This window comes from Schistocerca serialis, chromosome 11 (assembly GCF_023864345.2).
Source record: "Schistocerca serialis cubense isolate TAMUIC-IGC-003099 chromosome 11, iqSchSeri2.2, whole genome shotgun sequence".
In the NCBI taxonomy this organism is placed as follows: domain Eukaryota; kingdom Metazoa; phylum Arthropoda; class Insecta; order Orthoptera; family Acrididae; genus Schistocerca; species Schistocerca serialis.
The window spans coordinates 196,716,377-196,735,185 of record NC_064648.1 but is presented as its reverse complement, the minus strand read 5'-3'; the positions used below and the strand labels follow the sequence as shown (position 1 = coordinate 196,735,185).

Sequence of the window (18,809 nt, the reverse complement as noted above, 5' to 3'; positions counted from 1 at the left end):
CTAACTCACAATTCAACAAGAACCGATATTTTGATCAGACAGAATGGGCATATTATAAGCGAGACGGAACAGTTCAAATTCCTAGGCGTTCGGATAGATAGTAAGCTGTTGTGGAAAGCCCATGTCCAGAATCTTGTTCAGAAGCTAAATGCTGCTTTATTTACCATTAGAACAGTATCTGACATAAGTGACACTTCAACACGAAAAGTAGTCTACTTCGCATATTTTCATACGCTTATGTCGTATGGTATTATTTTTTGGGGTAATTCTTCTGATTCAAAAAGGGTATTTTTGGCTCAAAAACGGGCTTTTCGAGCTATATGTGGTGTAAGTTCGAGAACCTCTTGTCGACCCCTATTCAAAAATCTCAGAATTATGACATTGCCCTCACAGTATATATTTTCTTTAATGTAGTTTGTTGTTAGCAATATTAGCCTATTCCCAAGAGTTAGCAGCTTTCACTCGGTTAACACTAGGCAGAAATCAAATCTGCATGTAGAATGCACTTCCTTGACTCTTGTGCAGAAAGGAGTGCAGTATTCTGCTGCATTCATTTTCAATAAGCTACCACAAGAACTCAAAAATCTCAGCAGTAGCCCAAACTCTTTTAAGTCTAAACTGAAGAGTTTCCTCATGGCTCACTCCATCTATTCTGTCGAGGAGCTCCTGGAAGAGCTAAAAAAATTAAGCAAATTCCAGTGTTACATTGTTGATTGTCTTCATTTAAACTTATGACTTGTCACCTGAATGTTTTTTTTTATTTCATTTTATCTGTTTCTAATATCATGTTATAATTTCATGTATTGACTCGTTCCATGACCATGGAGACTTCTCCTTAATTTGGTCCCATGGAACAATAAATAAATAAATAAATAAGTTAATGCACCGTTGTTATGTCATCCTGACATGACGTCAGACTTTTGCCTAGTAACAGATGCAAGTTCCTATGGGCTCGGAGCATTTTTATTCCAAATTCTTGTAGAAAATGAACAAACAGTCATCAAACCTATAAGTTTTGCTAGCCGCACGCTCACTGAATGCAAAAAGTCATATTCAGTGACCGAGCGCGAAACACTTGCCATAGCACGGGCATTTCGCAAGTTTCGCTACTTTCTATAGGGAAAACGTACTAAGCTTTATACTGATCATCAAGCTCTTTCTTTCCTGCTATCGTGCAAATTATCACATTCACGTCTTGCACGCTGGTGTGCATCACTACAAGAATATGATTTTGATATTATATATATAAAAGGAGAATCCAACATTATAGCCGATGCTCTATCTCGTTTGCCAGAAGGCCTACAAGAATTTTCAGATGTGACAGAACAAACATCAGATTTCAAAATTTTACTCATGTATGACAGTACATTTGCACCTTACTACAAAAACATGTCCAGGAAGTTAGCCATATTGCAGGACAATGATCCCAGGTGGATCCAGATAAAGAATAAATTACGTGCAGGAACAGACCCACATCTCGAAAAATATTACACATTACACAAAGAAGTATTATTTCACCAACGAAACCCTGAATCACAGCATTGGTGTGTTTGCTTATCTGAAGCTCATGTCGATGATTTTATTTTATTTACACACAGAACTTGGGGACACTATGTTGTAACCAAATGTACAGATAAGATTATACAATATTGCTATTTTCCAAATTTAAGACAAAGAGTATTGAGTAATATTAGGAAATGCATCATATGTCAGAAAGCCAAATATTCTAATCGCACAAGCATGAATGAATTGCAACCAATCATACCTAAGAAGCCATTACAGCTAATTTCTTTAGATATTGCAGGACCCTATCCACAAGCACGTGGAGGAATGAAATACATCCCTGCTGTGTTAGATGTTTCCACAAAGTATTTAAAATTATATGCTTTACGTTCAGTTTCTACCACTGCTATTACCACACGTCTATTAACAGATTATTTTGTAAGAATAGGAAAACCTGAAGTTATGATCACGGATAATGCAACATATTTTACCAGTTTAAACTGGAAGAGTTTTATTGAAGAACAGAATGTTAAACATATTTTAATTTCAAGACTTCACGCGACAGGAAACCCAGCGGAAAGAACAATTGGGGAATTTGGACAGTTTATGAGAACACACACACACCAGAGAAGCACACAAAATGGGTAGAATACCTAGCACCATTTGAACAAATAGTGAACAATTTAACTCACATTTCTAATGGATACACACTAACTGAATTAATTGTGGATAAAACAGAAAGAAATGAATGGATAGACCCTCTACCTAAATTTACAGCAACAACAAATCATGTTAGTTTAGAAGAAAAGGTAAGACAAGCTTACACAACATTATGTGACAAAGCTAAGGAAAGAAAGCAGAAATATGACAGAGGTGTCAGGAAAGCACAAACATTTCAAGTTGAACATATCCTAAACCCACGAAACTGAAACATTTAAACAGGAAATGGCAGATCTTATACTCTGGACCATACCGAATTGCAAATATTCCATACCCTGGCTGTTATTCATTAGAATATTCATTAACTCATAAACCCAGAGGTCTTCATCCACACAGACATTTGAAAAAATACATACAGTAAAATGTTAGCCAATGAGAAGAAGATAATTAATATGATATACAGTTATGATGAGCCTACATTTAAGTTATACAGATACTTACAATCTAATGAATGCAGGTACGTCTAGAAAGCAATGTGAACCATCCAATAGCTAATTAGATATTTGGTTATAAGAGGAGTTGCTATTGAGGCATATACACATTAGAGGAGGCAGAGAACTGAACAGAATTATTTTCTTTAGGAGGCATGTGATAATAGTAATGTTGATATGAGTGATTTGAGTGAATGTAATTTTAGTTTAATAAGAGGATAAATAGTAATATGGAGAGAGGTAAATGGAATATAAGATGAGAAAAGGGTATTATTATTATTGAAGTAACAAAGTAAATGATGATGAATAAGAGTATACACACACACACACACACACACACACACACACACACACACAAAACACACACTCCTGGAAATTGAAATAAGAACACCGTGAATTCATTGTCCCAGGAAGGGGAAACTTTATTGACACATTCCTGGGGTCAGATACATCACATGATCACACTGACAGAACCACAGGCACAGACACAGGCAACAGAGCATGCACAATGTCGGCACTAGTACAGTGTATATCCACCTTTCGCAGCAATGCAGGCTGCTATTCTCCCATGGAGACGATCATAGAGATGCAGGATGTAGTCCTGTGGAACGGCTTGCCATGCCATTTCCACCTGGCGCCTCAGTTGGACCAGCGTTCGTGCTGGACGTGCAGACCGCGTGAGACGACGCTTCAACCAGTCCCAAACATGCTCAATGGGGGACAGATCTGGAGATCTTGCTGGCCAGGGTAGTTGACTTACACCTTCTAGAGCACGTTGGGTGGCACGGGATACATGCGGACGTGCATTGTCCTGTTGGAACAGCAAGTTCCCTTGCCGGTCTAGGAATGGTAGAACGATGGGTTCGATGACGGTTTGGATGTACCGTGCACTATTCAGTGTTCCCTCGACGATCACCAGTGGTGTACGGCCAGTGTAGGAGATCGCTCCCCACACCATGATGCCGGGTGTTGGCCCTGTGTGCCTCGGTCGTATGCAGTCCTGATTGTGGCGCTCACCTGCACGGTGCCAAACACGCATACGACCATCACTGGCACCAAGGCAGAAGCGACTCTCATCGCTGAAGACGACACGTCTCCATTCGTCCCTCCATTCACGCCTGTCGCGACACCACTGGAGGCGGGCTGCACGATGTTGGGGCGTGAGCGGAAGACGGCCTAACGGTGTGCGGGACCGTAGCCCAGCTTCATGGAGACGGTTGCGAATGATCCTCGCCGATACCCCAGGAGCAACAGTGTCCCTAATTTGCTGGGAAGTGGCGGTGCGGTCCCCTACGGCACTGCGTAGGATCCTACGGTCTTGGGTGCATCCGTGCGTCGCTGCGGTCCGGTCCCAGGTCGACGGGCACGTGCACCTTCCGCCGACCACTGGCGACAACATCGATGTACTATGGAAACCTCACGCCCCACGTGTTGAGCAATTCGGCGGTACGTCCACCCGGCCTCCCGCATGCCCACTATACGCCCTCGCTCAAAGTCCGTCAACTGCACATACGGTTCACGTCCACGCTGTCGCGGCATGCTACCAGTGTTAAAGACTGCGATGGAGCTCCGTATGCCACGGCAAACTGGCTGACACTGACGGCGGCAGTGCACAAATGCTGCGCAGCTAGCGCCATTCGACGGCCAACACCGCGGTTCCTGGTGTGTCCGCTGTGCCGTGCGTGTGATCATTGCTTGTACAGCCCTCTCGCAGTGTCCGGAGCAAGTATGGTGGGTCTGACACACCGGTATCAATGTGTTCTTTTTTCCATTTCCAGGAGTGTATATGTGGTTATAATAGAAGGAAACATTCCACGTAGGAAAAATATACCTCAAAGATGATGTGACTTACCAAATGAAAGTGCTGGCAAGTCGCCAGACACACAAACGAACACAAACATACACACAAAATTCAAGCTTTCGCAATAAACTGTTGCCTCATCAGGAAAGAGGGAAGGAGAGGGAAAGACGAAAGGATGTGGGATGTCTGCTTGTGTCTGCATATGTGTAGATGGATATGTGTGTGTGTGTGTGTGTGTGTGTGCGCGCGCGAGTGTACACCCGTCCCTTTTTCCCCTTAAGGTAAGTCTTTCCGCTCCCGGGACTGGAATGACTCATTACCCACTCCCTAAAACCCACATCCTTTCGTATTTCCCTCTCCTTCCCTCTTTCCTGATGAGGCAACAGTTTGTTGCGGAAGCTTGAATTTTGTGTGTATGTTTGTGTTCGTTTGTGTGTCTGTCAACCTGCCAGCACTTTCATTTGGTAAGTCACATCATCTTTGCGCTGGCAGGTCGATAGACACACAAACAAACACAAACATACACACAAAATTCTAGCTTTCGCAACACACAGTTGCTTCGTCAGGAAAGAGGGAAGGAGAGGGAAAGATGAAAGGAAGTGGGTTTTAAGGGAGAGGGTAAGGGGTCATTCCAATCCCGGGAGCGGAAAGACTTACCTTAGGGGGAAAAAAGGACGGGTATACACTCACACAAACACATATCCATCTGCATATACACAGGCACAAGCAGACATTTGTAAAGGCAAAGAGTTTGGGCAGAGATGTCAGTCGAGGCGGAAGTACAGAGGCAAAGGTGATATTGAAAGACAGGTGAGGTATGAGCGGCGGCAAATAGAAATTAGCGGAGATTGAGGCCTGGCGGATAGCGAGAAGAGAGGATATGTTGTAGGGCAAGTTCCCACCTCCGGAGTTCTGACAGGTTGGTGTTAGTGGGAAGTATCCAGATAACTCGGACGGTGTAACACTCTGCCAAGATGTGCTAGCCGTGCACCAAGGCATGTTTAGCCACAGGGTGATACTCATTACCAACAAACACTGTCTGCCTGTGTCCATTCATGCGAATGGACAGTTTGTTGCTGGTCATTCCCACATAGAAGGCTCCACAGTGTAGGCAGGTCAGTTGGTAAATCACGTGGGTGCTTTCACACGTGGATCTGCCTTTGATCGTGTACACCTTCCGGGTTACAGGACTGGAGTAGCTGGTGGTGGGAGGGTACATGGGACAGGTTTTAGACCGGGGGCGGTTACAAGGGTAGGAGCCAGAGGGTAGGGAAGGTGGTTTGGGGATTTCATAGGGATGAACTAAGAGGTTACAAAGGTTAGGTGGACGGCGGAAAGACACTCTAGGTGGAGTGGGGAGGATTTCATGAAGGATGGATCTCATTTTAGGGCAGGATTTGAGGAAGTCGTATCCCTGCTGGAGAGCCACATTCAGAATCTGATCCAGTCCCGGAAAGTATCCTGTCACAAGTGGGGCACTTTTGGGGTGCTTCTGTGGAAGGTTCCGGGTTTGAGGAGATGAGGAAGTGGCTCTGGTTATTTGCTTCTGTACCAGGTCGGGAGGGTAGTTACGGGATGCAAAAGCTGTTTTCAGGTTGTTGGTGTAATGGTTCAAGGATTCTGGACTGGAGCAGATTCGTTTGCCACGAAGACCTAGGCTGTAGGGAAGGGACCGTTTGATGTGGAATGGGTGGCAGCTGTCATAATGGAGGTACTGTTGCTTGTTGGTGGGTTTGATGTGGACGGACGTGTGAAGCTGGCCATTGGACAGGTGGAGGTCAACGTCAAGGAAAGTGGCATGGGATTTAGAGTAGGACCAGGTGAATCTGATGGAACCAAAGGAGTTGAGGTTGGAGAGGAAATTCTGGAGTTCTTCTTCACTGTGAGTCCAGATCATGACAATGTCATCAATAAATCTGTACCAAACTTTGGGTTGGCAGGCCTGGGTAACCAAGAAGGCTTCCTCTAAGCGACCCATGAATAGGTTGGCGTACGAGGGGGCCATCCTGGCACCCATGGCTGTTCCCTTTAATTGTTGGTATGTCTGGCCTTCAAAAGTGAAGAAGTTGTGGGTCAGGATGAAGCTTGCTAAGGTAATGAGGAAAGAGGTTTTAGGTAGGGTGGCAGGTGATCGGCATGAAAGGAAATGCTCCATCGCAGCGAGGCCCTGGATGTGCGGAATATTTGTGTATAAGGAAGTGGCATCAATGGTTACAAGGATGGTTTCCGGGGGTAACAGACTGGGTAGGGATTCCAGGCGTTCGAGAAAGTGGTTGGTGTCTTTGATGAAGGATGGGAGACTGCGTGTGATGGGTTGAAGGTGTTGATCTACGTAGGCAGAGATGCGTTCTGTGGGGGCTTGGTAACCAGCTACAATGGGACGGCCGGGATGATTGGGTTTGTGAATTTTAGTAAGAAGGTAGACGGTAGGGGTGCGGGGTGTTGGTGGGGTCAGGAGCTTGATGGAGTCAAATGAAAGGTTTTGTAGGGGGCCTAAGGTTCTGAGGATTCCTTGAAGCTCCGCCTGGACATCAGGAATGGGATTACCTTGGCAAACTTTGTAAGTAGTGTTGTCTGAAAGCTGACGCAGTCCCTCAGCCACATACTCCCGACGATCAAGTACCACAGTCGTGGAACCCTTGTCAGCCGGAAGAATGACTATGGATTGGTCAGCCTTCAGATCACGGATAGCCTGGGCTTCAGCAGTGGTGATGTTGGGAGTAGGATTAAGGTTTTTTAAGAAGGATTGAGAGGCAAGGCTGAAAGTCAGAAATTCCTGGAAGGTTAGGAGAGGGTGATTTTGAGGAAGAGGAGGTGGGTCCCGCTGTGACGGAGGACGGAACTGTTCGATTTGGATAGTGTCTTGGGGAGTTGGATCAATAGGAGTAGGATTAGGATCATTTTTCTTCGTGGCAAAGTGATATTTCCAGCAGAGAGTACGGGTGTAGGACAGTAAATCTTTGACGAGGGCTGTTTGGTTAAATCTGGGAGTGGGGCTGAAGGTGAGGCCTTTGGATAGGACAGAGGTTTCGGATTGGGAGAGAGGTTTGGAGGAAAGGTTAACTACTGAATTGGGGTGTTGTGGTTCCAGATTGTGTTGATTGGAATTTTGAGGTTTTGGAGGGAGTGGAGCTGGAAGTGGAAGATTGAGTAGATGGGAGAGACTGGGATTGTGTGCAATGAGAGGAGGTTGAGGTTTGCTGGAAAGGTTGTGAAGGGTGAGTGAGTTGCCTTTCCGGAGAGACTGGATAGTTTTTTAAGGTGGAGGGTGGCATGCTGTTCTAATTTGCGGTTGGCCTGTAGGATGATGGTCTGAGCAGTTGGTGTGGATGTGGGAGAGGAAAGATTGAGGACTTTTATTAAGGATAGGAGTTGACGGGTGTGTTGACTGGCTGAGTGGATGTGTAGGTGAAGGATTAGGTGGGTGAGGGCAATGGATTGTTCAGTTTGGAACTGGTATAGGGACTGATGGAAAGAAGGGTTGCAGCCAGAGATGGGAACTTTAAGTGTGAGGCCTTTGGGGGTGATGCCAAATGTCAGACAAGCCTGAGAAAATAAAATATGGGAGTGTAATCTGGCTAGGGCAAAGGCATGTTTGCGGAGGGAATGTAAATAAAACTTAATGGGTTGTTGTGGAGGTGTTGTGAGGGTGACATGGTACTAGAATGTCGAAAAAGTAACATGAGGCTGAAATGTAAATGACAATTAATATAAAAATAAAAATGGGGAGAGATAAAGGTGAAGTAGAAAGCAAATGGGGATCTGGTGTGAAAAGAAGCGAAAAGGGGTTGGTTGGGGCTGGGTTATGTTGATCCTGTGGTGAAATAGTGTAGGTAGATAACGATGTGAATAAAGGTTAGGTGGTTGTGTTGCCGCCAAAACACGTTAAAGGGTGGAGAAATTCGGGAACATTTCGAAAAAACTACGTGAGGATGTATTAAAAGTAGTGGTATGGTGGTGGCAGATTATGGAAATGAGGCTAACAATAGTCTGATGGAGAAATAATGACGTTAAAACCTGTGGGAAGCGGCTAAAAATGATCGGTGATGTGAAAAAACGGAAATGGAAATAAAGCAAAAGTTGTTAAAACTAGCCGAAAAGGTTGTTTATTGATCCAACTCCCCAAGACACTATCCAAATTGAACCCTGTCTGGAACAGTTCCATCCTCCGTCACAGCGGGACCCACCTCCTCTTCCTCAAAATCACCCTCTCCTAACCTTCCAGGAATTTCTGACTTCCAGCCTTGCCTCTCAATCCTTCTTAAAAAACCTTAATCCTACTCCCAACATCACCACTGCTGAAGCCCAGGCTATCCGTGATCTGAAGGCTGACCAATCCATCGTCATTCTTCCGGCTGACAAGGGTTCCACGACTGTGGTACTTGATCGTCGGGAGTACGTGGCTGAGGGACTGCGTCAGCTTTCAGACAACACTACTTACAAAGTTTGCCAAGGTAATCCCATTCCTGATGTCCAGGCGGAGCTTCAAGGAATCCTCAGAACCTTAGGCCCCCTACAAAACCTTTCATTTGACTCCATCAAGCTCCTGACCCCACCAACACCCCGCACCCCTACCGTCTACCTTCTTGCTAAAATTCACAAACCCAATCATCCCGGCTGTCCCATTGTAGCTGGTTACCAAGCCCCCACAGAACGCATCTCTGCCTACGTAGATCAACACCTTCAACCCATCACACGCAGTCTCCCATCCTTCATCAAAGACACCAACCACTTTCTCGAACACCTGGAATCCCTACCCAGTCTGTTACCCCCGGAAACCATCCTTGTAACCATTGATGCCACTTCCTTATACACAAATATTCCGCATGTCCAGGGCCTCGCTGCAATGGAGCACTTCCTTTCATGCCGATCACCTGCCACCCTACCTAAAACCTCTTTCCTCATTACCTTAGCAAGCTTCATCCTGACCCACAACTTCTTCACTTTTGAAGGCCAGACATACCAACAATTAAAGGGAACAGCCATGGGTACCAGGATGGCCCCCTCGTACGCCAACCTATTCATGGGTCGCTTAGAGGAAGCCTTCTTGGTTACCCAGGCCTGCCAACCCAAAGTTTGGTACAGATTTATTGATGACATTTTCATGATCTGGACTCACAGTGAAGAAGAACTCCAGAATTTCCTCTCCAACCTCAACTCCTTTGGTTCCATCAGATTCACCTGGTCCTACTCTAAATCCCATGCCACTTTCCTTGACGTTGACCTCCACCTGTCCAATGGCCAGCTTCACACGTCCGTCCACATCAAACCCACCAACAAGTAACAGTACCTCCATTATGACAGCTGCCACCCATTCCACATCAAACGGTCCCTTCCCTACAGCCTAGGTCTTCGTGGCAAACGAATCTGCTCCAGTCCGGAATCCTTGAACCATTACACCAACAACCTGAAAACAGCTTTTGCATCCCGTAACTACCCTCCCGACCTGGTACAGAAGCAAATAACCAGAGCCACTTCCTCATCTCCTCAAACCCGGAACCTTCCACAGAAGCACCCCAAAAGTGCCCCACTTGTGACAGGATACTTTCCGGGACTGGATCAGATTCTGAATGTGGCTCTCCAGCAGGGATACGACTTCCTCCAATCCTGCCCTAAAATGAGATCCATCCTTCATGAAATCCTCCCCACTCCACCTGGAGTGTCTTTCCGCCGTCTACCTAACCTTCGTAACCTCTTAGTTCATCCCTATGAAATCCCCAAACCACCTTCCCTACCCTCTGGCTCCTACCCTTGTAACCGCCCCCGGTCTAAAACCTGTCCCATGTACCCTCCCACCACCACCTACTCCAGTCCTGTAACCCGGAAGGTGTACACGATCAAAGGCAGATCCACGTGTGAAAGCACCCACGTGATTTACCAACTGACCTGCCTACACTGTGGAGCCTTCTATGTGGGAATGACCAGCAACAAACTGTCCATTCGCATGAATGGACACAGGCAGACAGTGTTTGTTGGTAATGAGTATCACCCTGTGGCTAAACATGCCTTGGTGCACGGCTAGCACATCTTGGCAGAGTGTTACACCGTCCGGGTTATCTGGATACTTCCCACTAACACCAACCTGTCAGAACTCCGGAGGTGGGAACTTGCCCTACAACATATCCTCTCTTCTCGCTATCCGCCAGGCCTCAATCTCCGCTAATTTCTATTTGCCACCACTCATACCTCACCTGTCTTTCAATATCACCTTTGCCTCTGAACTTCCGCCTCGACTGACATCTCTGCCCAAACTCTTTGCCTTTACAAATGTCTGCTTGTGTCTGTGTATGTGCGGATGGATATGTGTGTGTGTGCGAGTGTATACCTGTCCTTTTTTCCCCCAAGGTAAGTCTTTCCGCTCCCGGGATTGGAATGACCCCTTACCCTCTCCCTTAAAACCCACTTCCTTTCATCTTTCACTCTCCTTCCCTCTTTCCTGACGAAGCAACTGTTTGTTGCGAAAGCTAGAATTTTGTGTGTATGTTTGTGTTTGTTTGTGTGTCTATCGACCTGCCAGCGCTTTTGTTTGGTAAGTGTCATCATCTTTCTTTTTAGATATATATATATATGCTGAGAAAGAAAACTGGCGTTCTACGGATCGGAGCGTGGAATGTCAGATCCCTTAATCGGGCAGGCAGGTTAGAAAATTTAAAAAGGGAAATGGATAGGTTGAAGTTGGATATAGTGGGAATTAGTGAAGTTCGGTGCCAGGAGGAACAAGACTTCTGGTCAGGTGACTACAGGGTTATAAACACAAAATCAAATAGGGGTAATGCAGGAGTAGGTCTAATAATGAATAGGAAAATAGGAATGCGGGTAAGCTACTACAAACAGCATAGTGAACGCATTATTGTGGCCAAGATAGATACGAAGCCCACACCTACTACAGTACTACAAGTTTATATGCCAACTAGCTCTGCAGATGACGAAGAAATTGAAGAAATGTATGATGAAATAAAAGAAATTATTCAGATTGTGAAGGGAGACGAAAATTTAATAGTCATGGGTGACTGGAATTCGAGTGTAGGAAAAGGGAGAGAAGGAAACATAGTAGGTGAATATGGATTGGGGGACAGAAATGAAAGAGGAAGCCGCCTGGTAGAATTTTGCACAGAGCACAACATAATCATAACTAACACTTGGTTTAAGAATCATGAAAGAAGGTTGTATACATGGAAGAACCCTGGAGATACTAAAAGGTATCAGATAGATTATATAATGGTAAGACAGAGATTTAGGAACCAGGTTTTAAATTGTAAGACATTTCCAGGGGCAGATGTGGACTCTGACCATAATCTACTGGTTATGACCTGTAGATTAAAACTGAAGAAACTGCAAAAAGGTGGGAATTTAAGGAGATGGAACCTGGATAAACTAAAAGAACTGGAGGTTGTACAGAGATTCAGGGAGAGCATAAGGGAGCAACTGACTGGAATGGGGGAAATAAATACAGTAGAAGAAGAATGGGTAGCTTTGAGGGATGAAGTAGTGAAGGCAGCAGAGGATCAAGTAGGTAAAAAGACGAGGGCTAGTAGAAATCCTTGGGTAACAGAAGAAATATTGAATTTAATTGATGAAAGGAGAAAATATAAAAATGCAGTAAGTGAAACAGGCAAAAAGGAATACAAACGTCTCAAAAATGAGATCGACAGGAAGTGCAAAATGGCTAAGCAGGGATGGCTAGAGGACAAATGTAAGGATGTAAAGGCTTATCTCACTAGGGGTAAGATAGATACCGCCTACAGGAAAATTAAAGAGACCTTTGGAGATAAGAGAACGACTTGTATGAATATCAAGAGCTCAGATGGAAATCCAGTTCTAAGCAAAGAAGGGAAAGCAGAAAGGTGGAAGGAGTATATAGAGGGTCTATACAAGGGCAATGTACTTGAGGACAATATTATGGAAATGGAAGAGGATGTAGATGATGATGAAATGGGAGATATGATACTGCATGAAGAGTTTGACAGAGCACTGAAAGACCTGAGTTGAAACAAGGCCCCCGGAGTAGACAGTATTCCATTGGAACTACTGACGGCCGTGGGAGAGCCAGTCCTGACAAAACTCTACCATCTGGTGAGCAAGATGTATGAAACAGGCGAAATACCCTCAGACTTCAAGAAGAATATAATAATTCCAATCCCAAAGAAAGCAGGTGTTGACAGATGTGAAAATTACCGAACTATCAGCTTAATAAGTCACAGCTGCAAAATACTAACGCGAATTCTTTACAGACGAATGGAAAAACTGGTAGAGGCCAACCTCGGGGAAGATCAGTTTGGATTCCGTAGAAACACTGGAACACGTGAGGCAATACTGACCTTACGACTTATCTTAGAAGAAAGATTAAGGAAAGGCAAACCTACGTTTCTAGCAGTTGTAGACTTAGAGAAAGCTTTTGACAATGTTGACTGGAATACTCTCTTTCAAATTCTAAAGGTGGCAGGGGTAAAATACATGGAGCGAAAGGCTATTTACAATTTGTACAGAAACCAGATGGCAGTTATAAGAGTCGAGGGACATGAAAGGGAAGCAGTGGTTGGGAAGGGAGTAAGACAGGGTTGTAGCCTCTCCCCGATGTTGTTCAATCTGTATATTGAGCAAGCAGTAAAGGAAACAAAAGAAAAATTCGGAGTAGGTATTAAAATTCATGGAGAAGAAATAAAAACTTTGAGGTTCGCTGATGACATTGTAATTCTGTCAGAGACAGCAAAGGACTTGGAAGAGCAGTTGAATGGAATGGACAGTGTCTTGAAAGGAGGATATAAGATGAACATCAACAAAAGCAAAACAAGGATAATGGAATGTAGTCTAATTAAGTCGGGTGATGTTGAGGGAATTAGATTAGGAAATGAGGCACTTAAAGTAGTAAAGGAGTTTTGCTATTTGGGGAGCAAAATAACTGATGATGGTCGAAGTACAGAGGATATAAAATGTAGGCTGGCAATGGCAAGGAAAGCGTTTATGAAGAAGAGAAATTTGTTAACATCCAGTATTGATTTAAGTGTCAGGAAGTCATTTCTGAAAGTATTCGTATGGAGTGTAGCCATGTATGGAAGTGAAACATGGACGATAAATAGTTTGGACAAGAAGAGAATAGAAGCTTTCGAAATGTGGTGCTACAGAAGAATGCTGAAGATTAGATTGGTAGATCACGTAACTAATGAGGAAGTATTGAATAGGATTGGGGAGAAGAGAAGTTTGTGGCACAACTTGACCAGAAGAAGGGATCGGTTGGAAGGACATGTTCTGAGGCATCAAGGGATCACCAATTTAGTATTGGAGGGCAGCGTGGAGGGTAAAAATCGTAGAGGGAGACCAAGAGATGAATACACTAAGCAGATTCAGAAGGATGTAGGTTGCAGTAGGTACTGGGAGATGAAAAAGCTTGCACAGGATAGAGTAGCATGGAGAGCTGCATCAAACCAGTCTCAGGACTGAAGACCACAACAACAAACAACATATGCTGAGGAATAAGTATGTTATTTCGTGAAGAATGAATAATGGATGAGTAATTGAGAATATGTTGAGAGGAGAGAAACTAGATTTGAACGCTATATCACATGTACTCATGGAATACAGAATGAAAGTAGTGGAAAGAATATTATTTATTGAAAGATTGGTATGCCTGAGATAATAACATATGTGATCTCTTCTATATTCTTATAACTACAGGTGAAAGTATAGATTTATGTGGAAAGAATTATTTACAGCAGCCACTGTTGGAAATATACCAGAAGATTTAAATCTATAACTATCAGCTTAATAAGTCACAGCTGCAAAATACTAACACGAATTCTTTACAGACGAATGGAAAACCTAGTAGAAGCCAACCTCGGGGAAGATCAGTTTGGATTCCGTAGAAACACTGGATCACGTGAGGCAATACTGACCTTACGACTTATCTTAGAAGAAAGATTAAGGAAAGGCAAACCTACGTTTCTAGCATTTGTAGACTTAGAGAAAGCTTTTGACAATGTTGACTGGAATACTCTCTTTCAAATTCTAAAGGTGGCAGGAGTAAAATACAGGGAGCGAAAGGCTATTTACAATTTGTACAGAAACCAGATGGCAGTTATAAGAGTCGAGGGACATGAAAGGGAAGCAGTGGTTGGGAAGGGAGTAAGACAGGGTTGTAGCCTCTCTCCGATGTTGTTCAATCTGTATATTGAGCAAGCAGTAAAGGAAACAAAAGAAAAATTCGGAGTAGGTATTAAAATTCATGGAGAAGAAATAAAAACTTTGAGGTTCGCCGATGACATTGTAATTCTGTCAGAGACAGCAAAGGACTTGCAAGAGCAGTTGAATGGAATGGACAGTGTCTTGAAAGGAGGATATAAGATGAACATCAACAAAAGCAAAACAAGGATAATGGAATGTAGTCTAATTAAGTCGGGTGATGTTGAGGGAATTAGATTAGGAAATGAGGCACTTAAAGTAGTAAAGGAGTTTTGCTATTTGGGGAGCAAAATAACTGATGATGGTCGAAGTAGAGAGGATATAAAATGTAGGCTGGCAATGGCAAGGAAAGCGTTTCTGAAGAAGAGAAATTTGTTAACATCCAGTATTGATTTAAGTGTCAGGAAGTCATTTCTGAAAGTATTCGTATGGAGTGTAGCCATGTATGGAAGTGAAACATGGACGATAAATAGTTTGGACAAGAAGAGAATAGAAGCTTTCGAAATGTGGTGCTACAGAAGAATGCTGAAGATTAGATGGGTAGATCACATAACTAATGAGGAAGTATTGAATAGGATTGGGGAGAAGAGAAGTTTGTGGCACAACCTGACCAGAAGAAGGGATCGGTTGGTAGGACATGTTCTGAGGCATCAAGGGATCACCAATTTAGTATTGGAGGGCAGCGTGGAGGGTAAAAATCGTAGAGGGAGACCAAGAGACGAATACACTAAGCAGATTCAGAAGGATGTAGGTTGCAGTAGGTACTGGGAGATGAAAAAGCTTGCACAGGATAGAGTAGCATGGAGAGCTGCATCAAACCAGTCTCAGGACTGAAGACCACAACAACAAACAACATATGCTGAGGAATAAGTATGTTATTTCGTGAAGAATGAATAATGGATGAGTAATTGAGAATATGTTGAGAGGAGAGAAACTAGATTTGAACGCTATATCACATGTACTCATGGAATACAGAATGAAAGTAGTGGAAAGAATATTATTTATTGAAAGATTGGTATGCCTGAGATAATAACATATGTGATCTCTTCTATATTCTTATAACTACAGGTGAAAGTATAGATTTATGTGGAAAGAATTATTTACAGCAGCCACTGTTGGAAATATACCAGAAGATTTAAATCTATAACTATCAGCTTAATAAGTCACAGCTGCAAAATACTAACACGAATTCTTTACAGACGAATGGAAAACCTAGTAGAAGCCAACCTCGGGGAAGATCAGTTTGGATTCCGTAGAAACACTGGATCACGTGAGGCAATACTGACCTTACGACTTATCTTAGAAGAAAGATTAAGGAAAGGCAAACCTACGTTTCTAGCATTTGTAGACTTAGAGAAAGCTTTTGACAATGTTGACTGGAATACTCTCTTTCAAATTCTAAAGGTGGCAGGAGTAAAATACAGGGAGCGAAAGGCTATTTACAATTTGTACAGAAACCAGATGGCAGTTATAAGAGTCGAGGGACATGAAAGGGAAGCAGTGGTTGGGAAGGGAGTAAGACAGGGTTGTAGCCTCTCTCCGATGTTGTTCAATCTGTATATTGAGCAAGCAGTAAAGGAAACAAAAGAAAAATTCGGAGTAGGTATTAAAATTCATGGAGAAGAAATAAAAACTTTGAGGTTCGCCGATGACATTGTAATTCTGTCAGAGACAGCAAAGGACTTGCAAGAGCAGTTGAATGGAATGGACAGTGTCTTGAAAGGAGGATATAAGATGAACATCAACAAAAGCAAAACAAGGATAATGGAATGTAGTCTAATTAAGTCGGGTGATGTTGAGGGAATTAGATTAGGAAATGAGGCACTTAAAGTAGTAAAGGAGTTTTGCTATTTGGGGAGCAAAATAACTGATGATGGTCGAAGTAGAGAGGATATAAAATGTAGGCTGGCAATGGCAAGGAAAGCGTTTCTGAAGAAGAGAAATTTGTTAACATCCAGTATTGATTTAAGTGTCAGGAAGTCATTTCTGAAAGTATTCGTATGGAGTGTAGCCATGTATGGAAGTGAAACATGGACGATAAATAGTTTGGACAAGAAGAGAATAGAAGCTTTCGAAATGTGGTGCTACAGAAGAATGCTGAAGATTAGATGGGTAGATCACATAACTAATGAGGAAGTATTGAATAGGATTGGGGAGAAGAGAAGTTTGTGGCACAACCTGACCAGAAGAAGGGATCGGTTGGTAGGACATGTTCTGAGGCATCAAGGGATCACCAATTTAGTATTGGAGGGCAGCGTGGAGGGTAAAAATCGTAGAGGGAGACCAAGAGACGAATACACTAAGCAGATTCAGAAGGATGTAGGTTGCAGTAGGTACTGGGAGATGAAAAAGCTTGCACAGGATAGAGTAGCATGGAGAGCTGCATCAAACCAGTCTCAGGACTGAAGACCACAACAACAACAACAACACTTTAACACTAAACTAATGGGAACTTGTAATGAAATTTTTGGAGTTATGTAGGCTTGACACTTCAGATTGGAAGAATTATTTAAGAGAACATATTTAGCAGTCATCTAATGACATAATTAAAGCTCATCTACTGTACTGAACTAATGCACCATTAAATAGAAAGGAGTACACAAAACATCAGTCCTCTGTTGTGGCTCATACTCTCATCCCTCCCTTAGAAAAATTTATACATGATGATGAAATATTTGACATTATATAATTCGTGATTATCTGACAGTATGGAGAGACATACACATATTTATTTATGAATAGAATTTTACAGGTACCACAAGGTAAATACAGAATCGATATACAGCATGGAACGCAGCAGCAATTACCCAAAAAGATTTATTTACTTATTAAATAAAACATTTATTTATATTGCTTGATACTCATGAAAGGAAGGAGATGAACTACACAAACTTTATAAGACCATGATTGACTCACTGATGTCCATACTTGTAGGATCCTAACATATTTAGAGGGGCACCACTCTTAGAAACGGTAATAGACGGGTACCTCTCTTAGAAACAGCAATAGTGGGGACACCACACTTAGAAACGGTATTAGGTATAGGAACTTTTACATTATATTAAGTTAACATGTATTTTATCTATCATATTTTATTTTGTGTAGTCCACTGTAGGGGATGACTTTACTAGTATTTATGAAGTAGTTAGCAACCATCCCATGAAGCTACCCTCCTACAGAGGGCTGTCTTGAAGCTTGAAATATGTGTAAATTTTATTCCAGGAGGCAAGATGAATTTTAAATTGAATATTCTAGCGAGTTGCCACAATTATCTTCAAATGTTGCAAGTATAACGGAGAAAAAGAAGGAATGAAAGAAAAAAGAATGAGCTAACAAATAAAATGTATACTTCAATCTGAATGTAATGTAATTCAATGTCAGCACAATGATATTGAATGTAACTTAAAAATTTACTATATTTATCATTTAATTATGTATATGTACTATATGACAACAATGTAACTATCTCATGTAATGATTAATTGTAAATATTCGTATATTTATGTACTTACTATATCAAGAAATGTATTTTAAGGAGATGTTAATGAACCGCAAAGGACTTGTGCATATAGCACATGATTCATATAAATGGAACTGAAAATGTAAAGAAGAAACTAACGTGATGGAACACTGGTCAAGAAATATTTACGTAGTGCCAATATGTCTTGAAGTGTATGGTGTAGTGGAAGCTGGCAGGTCTTCAGATTGGTGTAAAAGACAAGCTCATCACCTGTCGTAGGCAGTGAGGTGTTTCCTGTGCCCTCATTGACCATTTATACACCGGTAGACGCCACCAAAATTCGACTGCTGGAGATCACAATTTCGTGTTGACACATTGCACAAACTTTGGATTTTCTTCAAGTCACACGCAAGAGATCCAGGCAGTACACACTCACTCAGAATCCGATACTACGTTTAAAGACATTGGAGCAATATAATAGAAACATTTATTGCTCGAATTAAATCCATTGTAAACACGAATCATGTGAACTGAATTCAAACGCTGAGCTAAGCAACGATAATACGCTGCAATTCAAAGACATTAATGTTACGACTCCCAAAGAAGATACACACCGAAAAGACTGTATATAAAGACTGATAAGCAAAGAGCATTGTGCTCAGAAATATTTTTTGTAATATGTAAATTTCTTATTTTCTCATATATATATGTATCTATG

The 18,809-nt window shown here is 42.6% G+C and overlaps 1 protein-coding gene across 1 annotated transcript in view; it reads right to left on the bottom strand.

Annotated features, from left to right (window-relative positions):
* Nucleotides 1–18,590, bottom strand: part of LOC126426749 (putative sodium-dependent multivitamin transporter) — a 374,153-nt gene extending 355,563 nt beyond the window's left edge. The window contains exon 1 of the mRNA XM_050088737.1: nucleotides 18,362–18,590. Coding sequence (XP_049944694.1) covers nucleotides 18,362–18,397 — 36 coding nt within the window. The 5' untranslated portion in view covers nucleotides 18,398–18,590. The remainder of the gene's footprint in view (nucleotides 1–18,361) is intronic.
* Between the last annotated feature and the right edge of the window lie 219 nt (nucleotides 18,591–18,809).